The sequence below is a fragment of the Dipodomys merriami genome, unplaced genomic scaffold (assembly GCF_024711535.1).
Source record: "Dipodomys merriami isolate MVZ:Mamm:240054 unplaced genomic scaffold, mDipMer1.0.p SCAF_29, whole genome shotgun sequence".
Taxonomy (NCBI): Eukaryota; Metazoa; Chordata; class Mammalia; order Rodentia; family Heteromyidae; genus Dipodomys; species Dipodomys merriami.
Genome location: NW_027204381.1, coordinates 16,228,142 through 16,248,967, shown reverse-complemented (window position 1 = coordinate 16,248,967; position 20,826 = coordinate 16,228,142). Strand labels below are relative to the sequence as shown.

The window sequence follows — 20,826 nt, the reverse complement described above, 5'->3', positions numbered from 1 at the left end:
TGGGGAAGATCTTAAGGAAGGAAACAAAGGCTGTAGAAAGCAAAGACAGAGTAATGAGAAGCAATATGGAACAATTAAGTACAGGATTTGTCTGGAAAGAGAGCTGCCAGAGAATTTAACGCTAGGCTTCAAGGAATAGTTTTAAGCCATTCTTCAATGCAACCGTAACTTAGGGAAAGCTTATTAGGAGGCAGATAGTCTGCAGAATGTGATAGACAACAATGATGGGTAAAAAAAAAAATCTTTCTGTGATTTGCTTTTGTGAAAAGCTTTTGATCTTGTGTAGGAGACGAAATGCGAGTACAAGCAGCTTTGAGGTTCACATAACAATAGCCCTTTACTTCCTCCTCCCTCCCTCCCCTCCCTCCCTGTATTTCCATCCGTGGCCCATCAACCTGCAGTCATCTCGCCAGGTACTCAACCCCTTTGTCCTCCCGTCCCATCTGATGGAGAAATCTATTCATCTCACTCCAATTCCAGAGGGATCAGTCCACTTCTGCATTATCCTAGGGGAAGTGAACCTCATCTCCTCACACGGGTCCCCAAGACTAGCATGAACACGAACCCCCATGGACCCACACTTTTGGAACCTCTGCTGTGCCAAGTTTCCAAGCACTGCCTTGGCTAATGTAAGTCAGGTGGCCAATCCAGGGTGGAGAAACAGACTCCTTTGATTAAACAACAATAACAACAAGGATTTATGACTTTTTTTTTTTTACCATTAACCAGAATGTGTTACAGGTATTTAACTGTTTTTAGTGATTTTTAAAAATAAGATGTACGTACTTTTGCAATCTTTTTTCCTCTCTTACTAAGATATACTATTTCTACAAGCAGTGTAAAAGAAAGAGTTGCCATTCCTCCATGCTCTTGATATGGTCAGACTTTAACATTGTTGTCACTGAATGAATGGGAAGGATAGCTTCTTAATGCTTCAATTTGCATTTTCTGAATATACCTGAGATCAAAAACCTTCTGGACAGGTCGTTTGTATTTCTTCAGTTGATGCACCTGTTCCTATCCATGACCAATTTTGTAAAAACAGGTAATCTGTCCATTTTATACTAATTCATATAATTTCTTTATACATTCTTAACTGGTTCCATGTATCTCTACATATCTTCCCCTTGGGTATGGCCTGTACTTTCATTTTCTTCTTATGGATGCTTGTTTTGAAGAGATTTTCATTTTTTTTGAAAAGAATTCTGTAGTTTAAGTTATCCAGCCTGCAATATTTTGTCTTAGCAGCCGATAGCAGGCTAATACAATTGCCTAAACTGAGTTTGCTGTCTTGTACTTTGCAAGTCTCTGTTTCTGTCATATATTACTTTGAAATCATCTACTTAATATGTTTTTGCCACTGAACTAAAACTATCACAAAAGAAAGTAATTCATCATCCTCTACAATGCCTAAGAATAACATAAAGCCCAAGAAATGAATGACATAGAATCTATGCACATGAAACCACATAAACCCAAGTTAGTTAAAAATAAATTAAATCAGAACTTCAACTTTTCAGACAAGCCACGTTTCAAATGCTTACTGTCTACGTATCTAGTGATTGCACAAGGGACACTACAAATTGTATAGCATCTCCATTGTTGCAGGAAGTTCTACGGGGCAGTTCTGGCATAAATAATCCCTGGGGGAAATTCAAGGAGGGATTCAAGAGAGACAAAAAGGCCAAGTGAGGAGTATCACACACCAGAGTCTGGGAGGGGAACGGCAGCTTGCTGCTGTTCTGGTGTGAGGTGGGAAGAGGTCAGGGTCATGTGAGGACTGAGGTCCTGATGCGGAGGCTGGAATTTATTGTGGCTGTGAAGGAATCCAAGCAGAGAATTGTCTGGCCAGAATTGCATTTCAGATACATTTCCCTGTGGGGAGTGAGAAGCCTGGTGGCAGGGATAACAATTAGGGGTTGTTGAAAGTCTATTGAGAGGAACCAGAATCAAGGGAAGGTTGGGACCGATGGAGCTGGGGAAAGATGCTGAAGGCAAGGGCTGATTGGACGCAGGGTGAAAAGGTGGGTGGAGTCCAGAGGCCTCTTGGAGCTGTGGATGATAGTGCCACCAACCGAGACTAGACAGAGAAGGTAGGACTAAGACGGGGAAAGCAGACAGGGAGAGACACTAGGACTCAATTCTGCACACATTCAGTTTGAGGTATCTGTGGACCACAGTGATATGGCAGGCTCTGAAAAGAAGGCTGGGTGGCAGTTTTGATGTGGAAGTCACCAGCAAAACTGGGTTGTACAGACAAGAGGGCCAAGGCCAAAGTTCATGCAGATCATTGAGGGCTGAGCAGAGGAGAGGCTGGTGGGGAACATGAAGAACACATCAGCATGTCCTACTATGAGGCTACAAACTGTTTTCAAACTCATGTCTTCTTTATATCCATCCCACCTGCAGCAATTAAAACAGATTTTCAAGTTGCCATGTAAGGTTTGCTTGTTTGTTTCTGGCATCAAACAAGCTCCCTGAAGTCTGAACAGGAGCAGACTGGTATGGCATCTTTCCAACGTGATGTGTGAATGCAGAGTGGATTCTCTGAGGCCCTGTCTGTCTTGGCTGCCCAGAGGGAGAGAGAAGATGATACTCATAAACCACCCATATAATCACAGAGAAAGCCATTTAACTTTTTTTTTTTTTGGTCTCTGTAGCTCAAACCCAGAAATGGATCTTTCCCTAAAATAGGAGAGATTTCAGACCTATCAGGTGGGCTCTTGAGCAAATCTCTTCCAAGTGGTGGCTCCTTGAAATGGGGGAAACAGCAATTCCTGTTTGCTGCAAAGGGGACTAAATATGGTAGAGGACTCTCGGCCTGAATTTCAATCAGGATGTTAACAATGATACCAGTTAACAACCAGAAAATACTTTCCTGAGGCTATAACTTATTTCTCAATACCCATTCTGTTTAATTTCAATTACAGTTGTTGTTTTTTTTCTTTTTAGAATAAGAGTCCTAAACCTGCCAGGTAACTCAGACACTACCATACAGTCCTCCTTTTTCGGTAGCCTTTCTACTTCTCCCTCTCCAAAGCAGAATTTAATTCACTTGTTATTTATTAGTACTTACTGATTTCGTCCACCTTCTTAAGAAATTTCTGCAAGTCTTCGTCTTGATACTCAGCCATGGTGGAGCAGAGTCTCTAAGAGAAGCAGCATAAATTAGAAAATATATAATAAGACACTAAACAGAACTGTCAGGCTTATTAGCCTTCTAAGACGAAGAGCCGAGTGATTATTTTAAAGGCAGATTTGTGCTTATAAATGTCATGAATAATGGCCTCGATCTATTTCATTCTGGCTGCTGTTGAAGGGCCATGGGACACTCATTATTTGTGGCATTACTTCTGGAAAGCTGCCAGCCCTCCCTCCACTGGGAAAACTGTTTTGTAAATAAAGCCACCGTCAGCTGCAGCATGGAGACCAGGAGAACAGCTGACAGGTCACCAGCGATAATGGGGGATGCTAATGGCCAGCTCCAGTCCTACCAGGCTTGGATCTGGCAGGTGTCAGGTAATCAGAGACTGGACACTTTACATCTAAATGTCTACACTTGTTTACAATGTGTGCCATTGGCTTGTTTCTCAGGAGTAGAGGTACAAAGCTGGCTGAAGGGATTAGAACTTGATACCAAGGTGCTTCTTGAATCTTCCCTATGCACCTGGGATTTATTTTGTTCTGGTGTTAGGGCTTGAACTCAGGGCCTGGGTGCTATTCTTTAGATTTTTCTGCTCAAGGCTGGCTCTCTATCATTTGAGTCACAGCTCCACTTCTGGCTTTTAGAGTTTAATTGCAGAAAAGAGTCTTATAGATGTTCTTTTCCCTGGCTGGCTTTGAACAGCAAATCCTCAGATCTCAGCCTGCTGAGTCGCCAGGTTCACAAGGGTGTGAGCTCCCAGCGCCTGGCATACCACAGCTGTTTTTGAGAAGGATGGTACCAAAGCTTTGTCTGCACACCGCAGAGCTCATCCCTAATCTTGAAAACACATCCCTCTACCTTTGTCTCAGAGACTCTCAGTCCACAAGCCTGGGGGAGGGTCCAGGAATGTGTGCTTCCAACCTCCTCCTGGCCATTCACAGGTAGGCTAAGGGTAGCACACCTGTAGTGGGATTATGACCGGGCCAGGACTATGCTGAGAAGTTCTTTGCTCTTAGTCACAGTGTCCATATCTCTTCCAACCGCAAGCTGTGTGACCTGGGCACAGCTCCTCTGGGGCCTCAACCAGGCTATGGAAAAGGGAAGTCTTGGGGATACACCGCCGGCACCAGGGGTGCCCTCATCTCAAGGCAAGCCTTGTGCGTGGCTGGGCCTCTTTTCTTCTCCAACAAGTGTCGTGAATGAACTGATCCAAGCCCACGAGGGTCAGAAAGATGGCTTGGAAACCCATGGACCGGGCCCACCACTCGGATCGGGACCTGGGCGCACACAAGGTGACCCCCGGGAAGTGCAGCCCGCTCGGCCCCGCCCCCCTCCACACCCGGGACGGCGGCTCGCCCCGCCCCTCCCAAGGCCCCGCCCCGCCCCCAGGTCCGCCCTGCATGGAGGCGGGGCCAGTCGCGCCGTTGCTTGGCAACCGCTCCTCAGCGTCCCCTGGCCCCATGTGCTCAATGGAGGATCCAGTTCCCAACCAATACCGTCCCATCCGTGGGGGCCCCCAACGACGACGGCCGCTGCTCGGCTTTCGGGGCCGGAAAGAACCAGGTCCCAGAGAAACTTTTAGGGCCACCCCGCTGCACTGACCTGGAACGCCCCGAGTTGGACCGGAAATGACGGCTGTAGGCGGGCTGGGGAGAGGCGGGGCCAAAGGCCAGGGGGCGTGCCGTAACTATGGGGCGTGGCCAGGACCGAGGGGCGTGGCCAGGAACGTGGGCAGGGGAGCCAAGCCGAGCACACCACAGGGTTCAGGGCCAAGTTGGGGGTCTAGAAAGACTTAGGGGAGCTGGAGAAGGCTGAAGCCAAGGATGGGGAGAGCACAGAGGGCTGGAGGCTGGCGGCTTAAGGCTTGGCTTGCTACAGTGACCATATCTAGGGACCTTGACTGAATGCACATTATAGTCACTGTGATGTACAGCTGAAGTGTCATCTGCTGTGTGTTTTCACAGATAGGCAAGCATGTCAAGGGAAACAACAGGTTTTAAGAGCATTGCTGAGTTACACTTCGAATCTCTTTCTCCCAGGGAATACACCTGCGACTTGTGCCCAACCGAAATCCCTGGAATAGTATTTCAATTCCACTTTCCTTTTATGTGCTCAATAAGAATTGGAGAACCTGTGGTCACTTTCCACTGCAGAGTAAAGCTGAGACTGAAGAGATCATCAGCTTCTGTCTCCGCTCTTCTAACTGCGCACTCGGTGTCACCAGCCCCAGCCCTTTGCTTTGTCTTATGGTCTTTTATAAGCCTACAAGAGATTAAATAACATCTCCCCTCACACACACCCTCATGAGGAATAAGGGCCCTACCTTTGAGATTAAGCTGAGATTAAGGTACATGGCTGCTGGAGCTGCAACTGTCTTTGTCTTCCAGGCACTGGAGGAAGCTGAAGGAGGTTAGCTCTGTCTCTTCCTCTCCATTGCTTATCCCGGAACGTATGACCTTTCACAGCAATAGCAGGTAAAAGTGCCGCCTTTGCAGCTCACCTTGCTCCTTCCCTTCCTCCCTTGCTATCATTGAAGGTGCCACCTCGGGACTCAGCCATAGACCGTCTGTGTGTCCTTTTGGGGGACAAATCTTCCATTCTGGGGTTTGAACTCAGCACCTTGTCTTTGCTTGGCCAGGGCTTTACCATTTGAGCCAGGCCCCCAGCCCCTTTTGCTTCTAGTTAATTGTCAAGAGATAGTGCCTCATGATCTTTGCGCTGGCTAGCTAATCTTGGATCTTGACTCTCCTACCTTCCATGTAGCCACTCTATCTGGCTTGTTTTTGGAGGTAGAATCTTGATAACATTTTGCACACGCTGGCTTTGAACTGTGAACTTCCTATCCTCCCCCCCCTTTCCCTACTAAGTAGTTGGCATTATGAGCATGAGCCAGCAGACCTGAATTTCCATGCCTAACGAATGACAATTATCCGCCACAAGCATATTAGCATCCATGAGGTCAGGGGATGCTTGCTGAGGGCCACACCCTCTCCCGCACATGCATTATTTAATTTACTTCTCTTAGTAGCCCTCCAAGGGTTAACTCCCATCTTGCCTCCAGAGACGATAGGAGAATTGCCCAGTGAGATGTGAGTCCTGATTTGAGATCCAGCGACCCCATCGCAATGTCTACCCCTTCTGGGAGAGTTCTGTGCTGGGAAGCCACTGCCCTTGCTTGGCTCTTTGGCTGTGTAAATCTCCTGTCACCCGACCATGTGCCCAACCCTCCAAAGGGGCGCACCCCCACTCTATTCACAAGCCAGCCTACTCCAGACAGGTCTTTATTTGAAGACTTTCCCTGACAAGTAAAGGAAAGGTTGGGCCTTGAGTGCCAGAAGGGAAGGGTGCCGCCCACCCTGCCTAGAGTGGAGCCGCAGCGCCACCGTGTGGGCGACCTGGCTATACCACCCAGTGTAACCTAAAGTAAAGGCTCTGCCATCTCCCCCTTCCCCCCTCCTTTTATTTACTTCTGGCATCACCTACTTCCTGTATGTACTTGGCAAAGTTCCCTCTAGGACTTCTGGGATTGCTCCTCTGGAGAATGAAATTATTCCAGCAATTTCAACAACTGAGGCTGGCTTGGCCAGCACTCTACTATTTGAGGCTCTCTGCTTGTTTTAGTTACTTATATAGCTTTGTTCAGCTGTTACTGAGTTATTCTGTTGTTATTCTTCTACTTTTTCACAGGCGAATGTTCTAATTGTCTGAAATTATAGGTGAGCATATTACCTTTGCCTTTTTTTACATCATCATCATCATATTATTATTATTATTATTATTTATTTTGAACTCAAGTCTTCACACCTTACCAGGCACCATGACTAGCTGTATATATATATATATATATATATATATATATATATATATATATATATATATATATAGTTGTAGGGCCTGAGAGCTGTCCTTGAGCTCTTCAGCTCAAGGCTAGCACTCTACCACTTGAGTCACAGCACCACTTCCAGTTTTCTGGAAGGACTTTCCTGCCTGGGCTGGCTTTGAACCAGGATCCTCAGATCTCAGCCTCCTGAGTAGCTAGGATTACAGGCATGAGCCATCAGCGCCCAGCCCAACCGGATCTTAATCCTTAGATTTATGTTGCTTACTTAGTTGGGATATCAGATACATACCTCCAAATATATCACCCTGCAGTTAGGAATCCAACATGCATTTGTTTTTTGTTGGTTGTAGGGCTTCAACTCTGGGCCTGAACGCTGTCCCTCAGCCCTTCAGCTTAAGACTAGCATCTACCACTTGAGCACTGTGCCACTGCCAGTTTTCGGAGTGGTTCATTGAAGATAAGAGTCACTGACTTTCCTGCCTGGGGTTGGCTTTGAACTGAGATCCTCAGATCTCAGCATCCTGAGTAGCTAGGATTACAGGCTTGAGCCACCAGTGCCTGGCCAACACGTACTTTAGAAGACAAAACATTCAGTCTACTTAGGAGGTTCAGACCTGGAGGATTGTGGTTCAAAGCTAGCCTTGTGGAAAAGTCTGCTAGATTCTGTCTCCTATTTTTTATTAACCAGCAAGCCCTACTGGAGATGTGGCTCAGTGGTAGAGCATCAGCCTTAAGCAAAATAAAATTATGTGTGTGAATATATATATATGTATATATATATGAGAGAGAGAGAGAGAGAGAGAGAGAGAGAGAGAGAGAGAGAGAGAGAGAGAGAGAGAGAGAGAGAGAGAGAGAACACAAGAGCTCAAAGCCCTGAGTTCAAGCTCTGGTACTGGCACAAAACGAAACCAAACCAAACCAGAACCCCAACCCCAACCCCATAAAGTCTATAACAAGAGGGCAGCACATGTTTTGGAATTAGCATCTGGTACTAACTCCACCTTGATGGTTACTATTACAACCTGCTGCTTTTCACATGTTAATTTCACTTATTGAAGAAGAAGTAGAATTACTCATTTGCTATTACCTTTTAAGAAGCTAACCCCATGGACGTCAGCAAAATGGAATACGGGAGGTTGGATCCTGGGATTGGGAATTCCAGAGACTCCAAGCATGGCCCTTGATGAGGCTTGGTGCAGGCTCTGTCCTGTTTCCTGGGTATTGTTAGTAATGTCCTGAGCCTTCTCCCTGGGGTGGTACCCAGAAACTTCAGGTTGTTCTCAGGGGTTCACATACTACCACTTCTTCTACATTAGTAGGAGTTTCCATAAACATCCTCGTAGTGCAAGGAACATTCCAAACCCCAAAAAAGCTGTTACCAGAAGAAAGGAAAATTACCATCCTGCTCAATACATTGACCCAATGCAGATTTGTGGTGGGCATGGAAAGGTGGTATTTTGACTCAGGCATCCGGTGGCTTGTGTCTGTAATCCGAGCTATTTGAGGAGGTTGAGGTCTGAGGACTGAGGTTTGAAGCCAGCCTGGGATGAAAAGTCCATGTGAGTCTCCTCTCCTATACAATCAGCAAGAAGAGGGTACCAGTGGATCAAATGCAAGGGCCAAAAAAGAGGCAAAAAGATTTTTTTTGGGGGGGGTCTGGTCATGGGGTCTGAACTCTGGGCCTGGGCGCTGTCCCTCAGCTCTTCAGTTCGACTAGCGCTCTACCACTTGAGCCACAGCGCCACTTCTGGCTTTTTTCTTTTTGCTTATGTGGTGCTGAGGAATCAAACCCAGGGCCTCAGGCATGCAAGGCAAGCGCTCTACCACTGAGCTACCTTCCCAGGCCAAGAGATAATATTTTGAAGTGTCTGGTACATTGGGTTGCTAGCCTTCAAAGTTCCTGTAACAGTGATGAGTATTGTCATATCATTATTCTTACTTGGTGAAAGTGTATTCTGTACACTTCAAGGTTCCAAATCAGTGCTGGGCAGCATTTCCTCCTTTGGAGTTCAGCGGATGCAGACAGCTCAGTCCAGGAATGATTCAGAACAGTTTGCTCAGTCCCCAGGGAAGATGGTAGCTTCCATCCACAAGGCCAGCTTGGGGTAAGGCCTGGTCTTCCTGTGATTCTCAGGATGGCCACTGGGTGGCAGCTTTTGCTCGGTCTGTGCCCTTCCCAGCTAGGCCTCAGCCATGAAATACTTTTTAGGTGTTTCTCTTTACACCCCATGTCTGCTGAGACCCCAGGTATTCTGGGACTGGAGGTGTGTGTGGTGGGGTACTCATGGGTAGATGCATGCAGAGGGTGTCCGTGATGTATCAGGGTGGCAGAGAAATCATGTTAACTCTGAGGCATGAGCCCCCACCTCCCTCCTTCCCCTTCCCTCCCCACCAAAGATTGGTAAGCGTTGGCAAGAGGCTCAGTGTATTTTTTGGTGATCAGATTTGGTAGGGGACTCCAGTGGGCACCTTTTCTGGCTATTCTGGAAACGCATTTTTATGGAGAGCTACCCCTACCCCACCCTACCCCTTACCCCAGTAGCCACGTAAGTATGGTCTGAACTAACAGGGTAGACATATGGCTTGTACATTGCCCGTTGTGGAATGGCTTTGCTTCTTACTTCTGTGAGATGTTAGGCAAGTTACCAAGGCTCTCTATGCCTCCATTTCCTATGTAGAAAATGGGGTGATAGTGTGTACTATCTAGGATACAATTAAATGAGCAAACATTTGTAAATGCTTAGATCATTCTTCCCAGAGGAAGTGTTAGCAGAAACACTACAGAAAATCCAACTGTCAATGTGGGGAGTAATTTTGGGGGGCTACATTGCTTTGTCCTATTGCATTTAGCATCAATTTAAGTCCCATAGCCTGTTTGATTTGGTGTTATTAGAATGTGCTCCACTGCTAAGCCTCCATCCTTGGGCTTTGTCACTTGGATTTTCAGGAGGTCACACGTGTCCCTAGGAAAGGACCAAGATATCCTCTCTGAGGCCGTCTTTCTCAGCTGGCCTTAAGAGCTATTTTTTTTTTTTTGGTCAGTTATAGGACTTGAACTTTGGGCCTGGGTGCTGTCCCTGAGCTCTTCAGCTCAAGGCTAGCGCTCTACCACTTGAGCCACAGCGCCACTGTGGCCTTTTCTGTGTATGTAGTACTGAGGATCGAACCTGGAGGTTCATGCAAGCTAGGCAAGCACTCTACCACCAGGCCCCATTTCCAGCCCCCTCAAAGGCTCCTTTGAAAGTCCTGCGTTCTGTGTGTGGGGTGAATTCTCTCTCGGGGAGAATTGTCAGAAATTCCTGCGACACTGAGCATTTTCAGCCCCACTCAGGGGCGGGGTGGAGGAGGACAAGGATGGAGGGACAGGTGGCCAACATTTAATCTTCATCTAATTAAACTCCATGCCTGAACTCCATTTACTTATTTATTTATTTATTCTGGAAATTCTCCCAGAGATAGAGCTGCCTGTGATTCTCTTTCCTGGGTTTGGGGCTCCGTTCTCTTCTCTTCTGAATCCATATTCACTTCCACAGGATTTTTCTCCAAGTCATGTGTGTTTCTTCTTTTGACCTTCTGTGGTCTGCTACCCAGCCAGCAGCCAGAGCGGTCATTGGGAAAACTCACGTCAGATGTAGGCTCACAAAATTTCCCTTGACTTTCCATTGCATCTGAAGAAATGGGAGATGTTCTAACAGTGCTCTCTCCAGACTCCACATGATTGTATCAAGCTCACCAACATCTTTGGTCCCCTCCTGTCTTTACTCTCTGTCTCACCCCCTCATTTGCTCTCTGCTCCAGTAAAGAGCTATTCCGTGAAGTCCCTTCCTTGGTGCCTTTGTCCTTCTCTTCCCTCTGCTTGGAGTATTTTCCTTCCTATGTTTACACACTTCCATCCCTTCCTCCTCTCAAGTCACGGCTCCAATGTCATCCTTCAGAGACCACTACCCCATTCTCTTCCTTAATCCCTGGATCTTGTCCACAGTGCTGTCCATTCCCCTGGGTCAGACAGGACAGGTAAATAATGCCTTGCTAACAAGAGCTCCAAATGAAGTGCTCAAAGTGTCAGTGCTGTCTAGCAGGTACTGGCTGGAGTTAGTTGTCCAACTATTGTTGGTATATGTAGTCTTTGCTATGTATTATTTAATAACATTCGTTATATTCATATTACCACCTATTACTATGGTCTGTGACCTGGCAGGGTTTTTATGGCTGGCTCTGCTTCTATTTGGTGGAAACGCCAAGCAAGGCTGCATCTCTCTCACACCTGGGCTGGGGGCGCCATCTTGGAAGTATTTACCCCCTGTGGAACTCCGCATGGGCTACACTGTTTTAGTGTTTATCTAGACTTAAAGTGATGGGTCAAATATCTGTGATGCAGATTGTGTGTCCTTTCTGCATCCAATACATGTGAATAGCGTGCACACACACACACACACACACACACACACACACATATATACACATACAGAAAATTAGACAACATTCTTCTAGTGCTCAGAAACATACGCTGGATTAAAAGCCCCAACTGGATTCCACAAAGGCCTTCCAGCCATTGGCAGAGGCTTGAAGTTCTAAGTGATCTTTTTATGGTTTTACTTCATCTCACTTGTTTGTGGAAGTGAACATGTGAACTCCTTTGGTTGGGAACTATATCCATGGCTCAGTCATACCCGCCTTTAAGCAGGAATGGTTGTGAATAGCCCTAAAGACAAGCACAAGGAGTTTAGTTCTTGCATATAGCTTCCATGCAAGCGCTGGTTTTGCCCATTTCTGTATCCTCAGCCTCTTGGAGATGCTCAGTACTTCCTGTCATCTGGAGGAAGGAGGTTCTGGAGGCAAGGCCTCATGGGTAAGTGGAGAGGGCCAGAATTTCTTGCCTTATCCAATTTTTGCTAAGCAATGTGATTTGTGTCTTCTTCCCTGCCCCTCCCCCCCCAAACCATTGGCAGTTGGACCTCTGACCCCACAGATGCAGGTGGCTGTGTATCATTAGCACAGGCACCGAGGACACAAAGTGATGGTGGCATCACCCTCAGATTAGGACACTGGAAAGGGTATCCTTGAGGGTGGGCACCTGCCCTTGGAGCATACTTGGCCACCCACATCCTGCCCCTGTAGCCAGGTCTCTGTCAAGAACTCTGGATCCCATAGCACAGTGGGGCAATTTCAGCAGTATTGTCTGCTTCTTCCTGAGTACCACAGGCAAGAGAATTCTGTGCCAAGGCCTGGTTTTCATGCTACCTAGCTCAGAGACAAACTCGAGGGACTGAGTTGGGGCATTTGAATGCAGTCAGGCAGAGCACAGCAATAGAAGAAAGGTACTAGCTACATGCCGGTGGTTCACACCTGTAATCCTAGCTACTTGGGAGGCTTGAGATCTGAAGATGGTGATTCTGTGAGACTTTTATCCCCCATTAACCACCAGAAAACTGGAAGTGGTGCTGTGGTTCAAAGTGGTAGATTGCTAGCCTTAAGTGGAAAAAGCTCAGGAAAGCACCCAAGTCCCTGAGTTCAAGTCTTACAACCACCACTACCACCACCACCACCACCAAACAACAAAAGAAACATGCTTCTCATGTGTCTATCTGAGCATTGTGAACTGAAGCTCAGGTGTTGGCAATTATTACAACTGGACTTGTAGAGCACGCACTCCTATTCATAGGATCCTTCAATGAGCCAAGAAAGCACCATGCTAGACTCGCATATCCAATTGTCTTGTTCATTAACCAGGACTGATTCTCTCCCCCAGGTTACATCTAGTCTTCTCAAAGAGGAAGTAGACTCTTAAGAGGTGGTGGTATGGGGGGTGGTTTGGAAGGGCAAAAATTCAGTAATTCTTCTAAGGTTCAACTGGGAAATGGGAAAACCAGGATGTGAATGAAATCTTTCCCAATCTGATGTCCGGCCTTTCTAAATTAGGACTTGTTTATCAACCGATTAAAACAAATACAGAAATCTCCACTCAGGCTACCCACATTGAAGACATTGGGTTTCCCTGACCTTGCTAACAAGGTCAACACCATTAGCACAGACCACATTCTCTCATAGAATGGAAAGAAATCCCAGTTGGACCAGCATTGCTTTTTTTCTTTTTTTTTCCTTTCAATTTTTATTGAACACAAGTATTCTGACAGAATGCAAAGTCAAAATTCTCAGTTAGTACTCAGTATTTACACCGGTGAGAATGGAAACAAAGGTGTTGTGGATGTTTTCACTTGGTAAAAAGGTTTTTATAACAAGAGAGAAGGCCCCCGGAAGTACAGAATGCTGGGTAAGGGTCTTTGTTCATGGAGGTCTAAAAAAAAAACCCACCAACCAGACAGACAGCCTAGGGTGAAACCCTGGGATGTGGGAGGTTCCATAGAAAAGCGTGAAGACAGAACTCCACTGGGAAAGCTGCAACTATATACACCATGGGCCCTTCAGACCGGGAAACTCTGCTCATGGCACCCTAGTGGCCCTCCTGTAGAACTTGGCCTTGCCATTCTTTATGTGAATACATATGCATAACACACACACACACACACACACACACACACACACACACACACACACACACACACACACACACACACACACACACACACACACACCAACATCGAAACAAATGGAGTTGATTCCTCCTTTAAAAGCAAAAAGAAAAACAAAAGGGGAACAAGAAGCTTGTATCTCTTAACATAAAAGATAGAACATCTCAAAAATGATGTGATTCCCTCTGACTTTAAGAGGAAGCATTGCGCTTTAAAAAAATAAAAGCTCATGCATGCCGAGACAAACAGAATATGTAACACAGGAGAGGCAGACCAAAGGGTGGGTGGGCAGTTTGGAGTCCTAGCCAGAGTTCTAGGACTTGTCTGCCCTGGGCCAGGCTATCTATGGGCTAACGATACCTCTTGTCTTTTCTCTTAACCATCAGAACCCCCAATTCCTTTGCCTACACACAACCAACCAGTTGGAGGGAAACCATCTCCAGGAAGCATCGCCTGGCCTTTGGCCTGGTTGGTCAGGCCACTGATATCACAAGGTGAGAAAGCGATTCCCCTGGTCAGCCTGGTGACCGGAAGAATCCCTCCATCCTCACTACTAGGCCCTCCCTGCCTCAGGTGCCCACCTCTCCCGTTCTGCTCGGTGCTCGGAGAGCAGTCTTCACCTTCCTTTTTCCTGTGCATTTGAACGACTGATCCATGCAGACCCTAGAGTCACAGGGCTGTGTGTTCTGGAATCCTCCATTTCCATCCCCAGGAGCTGAGAAAAATGCAACATAACCCCACATTTAGCAAATGACAAGACCATTATTTTTCACAGTTTGAAATTATCATCTAGCATCGCCACTGATCAGAGTGCAGACATGTCGGGACACGGGGGAGGGGGCGTGGAGGCCGACTTGCCACCCTAGCCTCTTGCTGCGTGGTACCTTAGGAAAGGAACGAGAGCCCGAGGATCAACTTCCGTTGACTTCGCATCCTCTTCTTCTTCTTCATTATTATCACCATCATTGTGGTCATCATCGCAATCCGTTTTTCACTTCCTCTGTCTTAAAGGCTTCAATTCCTTTTTAAGATTTATACTTTGTTTCCTGAATATGTTTTTTTTTCTGAACTATCTGCTATACCTTTCCACAACCAAACTATGTTGAAAGTTTTATTTCAATACTATGACAAAAAACACGTTTCACACTAAAGTTCACGCATCCACAGTGCACAACAAGCTTGCAGTTCTAAAGTAGAATGAAAAACAAAAAAGCAAAATTTCTATACAAAGGGCTGGCTTTTCCCTTCTCCCCCCTCCCATCCCTCTTGAAGTTTCTGTATTTTTTTCCCCTCTTCACTTGATTTCCAATCCAGGAAAGTTGTGTTATGACTCCAGATAGTTTTTTTTTTGTTTCCTTTTTCTGTTTGTTTGTTTTTAAACAAATGCTGCTTAAGTGAACAGAAGGCCAATGTTACTTCACTTCAACAGATTTCCAAAAAAAGACACTAATTCCCTGAAGTGTACATGCTCTTCTGCTCAAATCTAGATTCTGGGCTCAAAAGAAAATGGTATGTATATATTTTATTTGGCTTTCTACAAAAAAAAAAAAAAGAGGGGGATGTTTGGGGTCAAAATGTGTGATCACCAAATACCAGCCCCAACTATACAATCTTTTCTGCTTCATTCAACAAAGCATTTGCGTGCCCATGAGTCAGTTCCTTTGTCATAGACACAGGCAGGCGGCAGCTAATCAGAAAGTGGTCTAACCCCTGAAGGATCACCAAAAAGAACCAAAAGTCCAAAGGCAAAACAATGTCAGAATGAGATGGATTTCTACCTGAGTTGGACACAGGCAAAAACTGCAAATGAGGACAGAGAGAAGAGCCGCCTAAATCAAAGTTGGCCCATGTTCATGAAATAAGGCTGCCTCTAGGCGATATTTGTTACTTAAAAAAAAAAAGGCAGTATTTTTTTTACATGGACATTGAAACAGAGAACTGAAGTCAAACACATGTCAACTTGTAAACACTGGAAACAAAGTTGTCAGAAAGGAAAGAAGAGGGGGTGAAAAAAGGAAAGAAAAAGAAGCCAATGAAATCAGAATCCTGAAAATGGAGAACCCTTCCCCTCCCCGAGAATTTGCAATTTGGCATAATTATGAAATAATAAGCATCTACGTGGGAAATGAATTCAGCTAGAAAGGGTGACACACTTTGCATAAGGGAGAAATACAATGTGAACAGAAATGATAACTTATTTATGAGGTCTGACAGACGTCCAACTCGACTGAAAGTATAAAAATAAAGCGTGGACTTTGTTCATCCAGTTAGTCTTAGTGACTGGAAGTTTGTTTTATTTTATTTTTTTCCTTTCTGAAAACTGGTCTGTGCCAATTAGGTTACACCAAGTATGGTCTTCCTGAACCTAGACATTTTTTTTTCTGAGCTTCCTAGATTCTTAATTTGGGGTCCTTTTGTTTGATTTTTTAATGGTTTCAGGGAACAGAGTGTCCTAGTTTGGGTTTAACCTTTTGTCTCATGTTCTTGCAACAAAGGAGCCCTTTCTATAAACCTACAAAAAGGAGGTCCTATGTTTATCTGTTTAGTTTTCTTTTCTTTTCTTTTTTAAAGGCAAAAGACACTAGAGGAATGAGATTTTGTGTGTGTTTGTGTGTGTGTGTGTGTGTGTGTGCGCATGTGCACACGCATGTGTGTGTGTGTGTGTGTGTGTGTGACATTGGGAAATGCTCTGGTGAAGCCGCTGTGTCACTTTTCCTGGCACCGATCACGCTTTGCTTTCATTTTCCTTTGTTTGTGTGGTGTCATTGGGGACCGTCTTGGCTTCGGCTGGCGCTGGCTTCGCTTCTGACTCCTGGCTTTCCGACTTTGCTTCTACTGGGCCCTTCCTGCAGAGAATCGACAAACAGCACCACTGAGACACAATTGCTGCACTGCTGCACACATCTCCCCCATCACCCCCCCTTTTTGCCATACCCTGGGGAAGGGGTGGGGAGCTTCCGTGATTTTGGCTCCTAACCTTGGAGGTACACTGGCAGTCACCTGGGAGCTGTATCCTGAGCCAATTCCCCAGTTAACTCCAGGCACAATGATTTGTAAAAAGACCTAAGTGTGCAGCCTTCAATTGCAGTCTTTCATAAAACTTGAGGCAGGGCAAGGGGTGGAAAAGGAATCCCTTTTCTCACCTGGACAAACTGTGCGTCAGTAGCTCCTATGTCCTAGGCTGCTTATACTGTTTTACCCACTATTAATCACCTCTTTCCTGCTGGCCCATTCCCTCCTTACCCCCATCTCTAACATCTCCCCCCCCATCCCCATCCTTTGGCCTCCATGCTGTAGCGAAGGGGGAGAGAGGCTGGAGAGGGCTGCTTGTTGGGGGGTGGGGGTGGGGAGGGCAGTCCTTTAACTTCCTGACACCCAGATGAGAGCTCTGGGCTACAGCCTGCTGGCATCACGCCAGCTATGTGGAGACAGTCCTGGCAACCTCCACAGAAAACCCAGGCCTGCCTCTGTCACCAGCCATGGATCCCAGAAGCCAGAGACCCAAGGCTGCTGGGAACCGGTACAGACCTCAGCCTTCAGTGCCATGGTGTGAGGCACCACATGATGAGAAACCTGACATCGTAAGGACCTGGGACTTAAAGAGACCCAGCAGACAATTATGGGGTTTGAACTCGAGACCTAGGCGCTGTTCCTGAGCAATGTTTGCTCAAGGCTAGCCCTTTAACCCTTTCAGCCACAGTACCACTTCTGTTTCTTGAGTGGTTAACTGGAGATAAAGAGTCTCACGGACTTTCCTGCGTGGGCTGGCTTTGAACCGTGAGCCTCAGATCTCAGCCTCCTGAGTAGCTAGGTTACAGGGTGAGCCACCAGTGCCTGGCTCATTCTTTTTTGACCGATCTTCTCAGATACTCTAAAGGCCAACAGAAGTCAACTGTGGCTACCTTAGCTAGTGTGTGGCTACCTCACCAGACCTGGGCGGGGGGCGGGGCGGGGGGGGCAGAGCTGTGTCTTTTCTTCCTGCTCTATGGTGTCTCTCTTGGGGGAACACTCAGCCCCGTCCCTGAATGTCCCTGTCCCCCACATCACTGTGGGCCCAGGTGGCAGACACAGGCACCGTGGCCTCCTTTAACTCTTTCCTCAGGGGTCTGACTGCAAGGCAACCTCCAAGGAGAATAGAAGTGCAGCCAGGATGATGAGATAAAACGTAATTAACGTGGCCTAATTAGCGAGCAGGCGGTTGGTGGCTTCTCTCCTGGTTCACCAGGACCCTGCTGCTGGCTGTCCCTTCTTCTACCTCAGCCCAGCCCTCTGGTTGACAGTCACTCAGAGAAGCCCCCGGGGGAGGCCGAGGACACATCTAACAAGGAGGACACAGCACACGCAGCACACACGCACACAGGACACAACCCGATGACAGCAGACAGAGAGAGGTCGTACTCGATCTTGGCTGGTGCCGGTGGAACCGAGCTCTCGGCAGTGGAAGATACAAGCTCAGGGGCTTGTCCACTGGCCCCAGCGGCGGGAGCAGGAGAGCCCAGGGCTGCAAAAACATCCTTTGCAAGGTCAATATCTGGGGTCTTGAAGTTCCCTTCGTCCATTTTTAAGTCCTCGCCCTGGGAAGGGTTTGTGGCGGTGACGGAGGCAGCCTCGCTCTTCGGGCTAGCGGAGGCTGGGGAGGCCTTGGGTGGGTTCTTCGCGGTGTTGGGCTGGGTGGGCTCTGGGTCCGGGCCTTTGGTGCTGGGGGTCTCCTGCTTGGCCTGGGGGGCTTCTGTGGCCGGGGCAGATGCTACGGGACTGGCTGTCCCGGTTGGGGCGGAGGCTGGGGGAGGGCTGGGCTTGCTGGTGGGGGGGGTCTTGGGGGCCTCCCCGACGCTGGGCGGGGCGCTCGGGCTGAGGACGGCTCCTTGATTGGCCAGGACACTAGAGGACAAATTGCTAGCGGCCGGGGCTGAGGTGGGGGTATCGCTTAGGTCAACGAGGGGGGCGACCTTGGGGGCTGAGGCTGGGGGAGGGGAGGAGGCAGCAACCCCAGACCCCTTGGAAGGGGTGGCCTGGCCAGCGGGCACAGAATTGGAGTCCAGCGTGGCAGTGGCCGGAGGGGCAATACTGGAAGTGAGGGTGGTGGTCTCACTGGTGGGGCTGTTCTGAGCAGTGGCAAAGGTTTCGGTGATAGTATCAGAGTTAGTGGTGACGGTGGTGACAGAAGGCAGCATGTCCTCGACAGTGGCTGTGGTGTCGGCAGGCAGCCTGTGGGGAGGACAGGAAGTAGAAGAGAAGACACGATGAAGCGGAGACATGACAGAGAGAGAGAGAGAGAGCCGGGCAGGAGGGCCGGAGAGAAGGAGAGGCGGGGAACGGTGGGTGGGTCATGCATTCACGTACAGGCAGGAACACAGGGCCACAGAGAAAACAAGCACGCCAAGAGAAGGCACACGCCCAGGCGGGCAGAAGAGGATACAGGAGACGACAAAGAACGTGGCAGTCTCAAAGGGGCTCTGGCTAAAGCTTTCTTCCCTGCCGACGGACCCCCAGCTCTCTGTACAGTGCTCCTACCACCCCCTGCACACACAGGTCCTCAGCTCCCGGATGCCCGCCCCAGGATCTCCATGCCAAGAAGAGGCAGGGCAAGATTTCCTGGGCCCCAGAAGAACTGACCCCTGGCAACTCCCCTGCAGGGCTCCGCAGGGCAAGGATGAGGAACAGCCAGGATGAAAGCAGATAACACGTGACCCCATGACTCCCCAGAGCTATGCATTCTTCCAGACACAGCTCTATTCCTAGCAGCTCCCCACGATCCTCTCCCACCAAGCCAGGCAGGACAAACACAGCTGGTCGGGGTCTCTGAGGACACCCCTCCCAGGAGGCTTCTGGTTAGCAGAGGGGTCAGGGAACTCTACCAGGTCTCCTCACCACTCTGATTCTTTTAGGAGGAAAATTGCACAGGACTACGTTTGTAAGTGACCAAGCCTCTCTCCATGAGGCCATCTCTAGAATAGGTATGTAACTTGAGACTCCCCCTTGGTACATAATAGAGCCAAGAATGCCTTCCCTTGAAGCACAGTGGGTTCAAGCGCTGCCCGGCCAAGTAGGTCTTCTGGCCCACTGGCTTCAGAATCCAGGCCTGCCGTGTTTGGCCGGAAGCCGAGGGTAGGAAGCAGGGAAGGCATGGGTAGGGTGATGAGGTGGGGGTGTGGGGTTCTACTGAACAGGTGCCAAGTCCTCCCTTCCGCCCTCCCTCCCCCCACCACATACTCAGGCTCTGTCAGTGGCGTGGTCTCATTGGGCTCTGTGTGTTTCCCCCCGTCGTGGTTTGGGGTCCGCTCCTCTTCCGTTCGAACTTCCACGATGGGTTCCTTGGATTCATCTTTCCTGTGGGGAGTTCTGCTGGTTAGATCCTGACGCAATCGCAATCCAGCAGTGGGCGGGGCAACAGCTATGGCTCAGGTAGGTACCTAGGTCTCGCGTGAGGCTGGCTAGGCCTTGGAGTCAGGGAGGAGTGTATAAGCCTCACAGCCCGACTTTCAAGAGCTGCGTCACCTTGAGCATCTAATGGAATCAGCCCTGCCTTAGTGTCTTCACCCAAAACACAGTGGCAAGCGTGAGGATGCATTTCACCTGGTCTGAGTTAAATGAGCCAATGCATACCAAGCGCGTAGCATGTTACTGCAGTGAGAGAGCAAGTGCTCAAAAGCACACACACGCATATACATGTACGCTGTGAAGTATGTATATGGAGGGTCGTGTGCATGTGTGCATGTAGAGATAGATCCCAGGCATGTGTGATGCGAGTAACCATCACCCCCTTCTGTCCCTTCTCAGCAGTAGCTGAGCTCCCCGCTCCCCCTCCCCAGCACCGAGGGCCCTCAAAGCGCCTGCAATCTGCTCAGGATCCATTTCCTCAGAAATGCTGCTGGAGGAAACAGCCTCGGGACCATTGGCTCACCCCAGGACGTGGCTTTTTATCTGCTTGGCTCCCTAGAGCCTGGGAACACTGCCTTGCACTCTGGAGCTACAGGAGAAATGTTTTGCCGGGTGATGAAAGGTGAGTGAGTGAATGAGAGCCAGGTAAGTATGCGCCCCTTAAAATGCTGGCCACCCTCTTCCATTTGGGCTCTTCTTCAGCCTCAGCTCTGATGAGTCTCTTACTCAGGTGACCTTCCCGGGGATCTCCAAACTTCTGACAAGTGACCCCACCACCACGCTTAGAGACTTCCCATAATGCTTTGCCTCTCAGGGTTTCAACCTGGGGAAGGAGAGCTAAAGGCAAGGTCAGCGTGGTTCTGAAGGGCAGTTCTGCGGTGTGACACACCGCTGGGTCTTGGCTAGGGGCAGGGCTCGCTTTGAGGGTG

At 48.3% G+C, this 20,826-nt stretch overlaps 2 protein-coding genes across 17 annotated transcripts in view; both read right to left on the bottom strand.

Moving 5' to 3' along the window:
* Window positions 1–4,830, bottom strand: part of Ttc12 (tetratricopeptide repeat domain 12) — a 33,305-nt gene extending 28,475 nt beyond the window's left edge. Inside the window, exons 1-2 of one of the 3 annotated variants that reach the window (XM_070038472.1) lie at window positions 4,748–4,830; window positions 3,077–3,149 (exon numbers count right to left, since the gene is read on the bottom strand). In XM_070038472.1, coding sequence (XP_069894573.1) covers window positions 3,077–3,134 — 58 coding nt within the window. In that variant the 5' untranslated portion in view covers window positions 3,135–3,149; window positions 4,748–4,830. Of the gene's footprint in view, window positions 1–3,076; window positions 3,150–4,106; window positions 4,349–4,641; window positions 4,722–4,747 lie in introns of those variants that run through there. The other 2 variants (XM_070038473.1, XM_070038474.1) reach the window with 2 other exon arrangements.
* Window positions 4,831–13,092: 8,262 nt separating this feature from the next.
* Window positions 13,093–20,826, bottom strand: part of Ncam1 (neural cell adhesion molecule 1) — a 251,628-nt gene continuing 243,894 nt past the window's right edge. For 8 of the 14 annotated variants that reach the window (XM_070038460.1, XM_070038453.1, XM_070038454.1 and 5 more), the window contains 3 exons: window positions 19,730–19,846; window positions 17,915–18,724; window positions 13,093–16,362 (listed from right to left, as the gene is read on the bottom strand). In XM_070038460.1, coding sequence (XP_069894561.1) covers window positions 16,242–16,362; window positions 17,915–18,724; window positions 19,730–19,846 — 1,048 coding nt within the window. In that variant the 3' untranslated portion in view covers window positions 13,093–16,241. The remainder of the gene's footprint in view (window positions 16,363–17,914; window positions 18,725–19,729; window positions 19,847–20,826) is intronic. The other 6 variants (XM_070038461.1, XM_070038462.1, XM_070038464.1 and 3 more) reach the window with 1 other exon arrangement.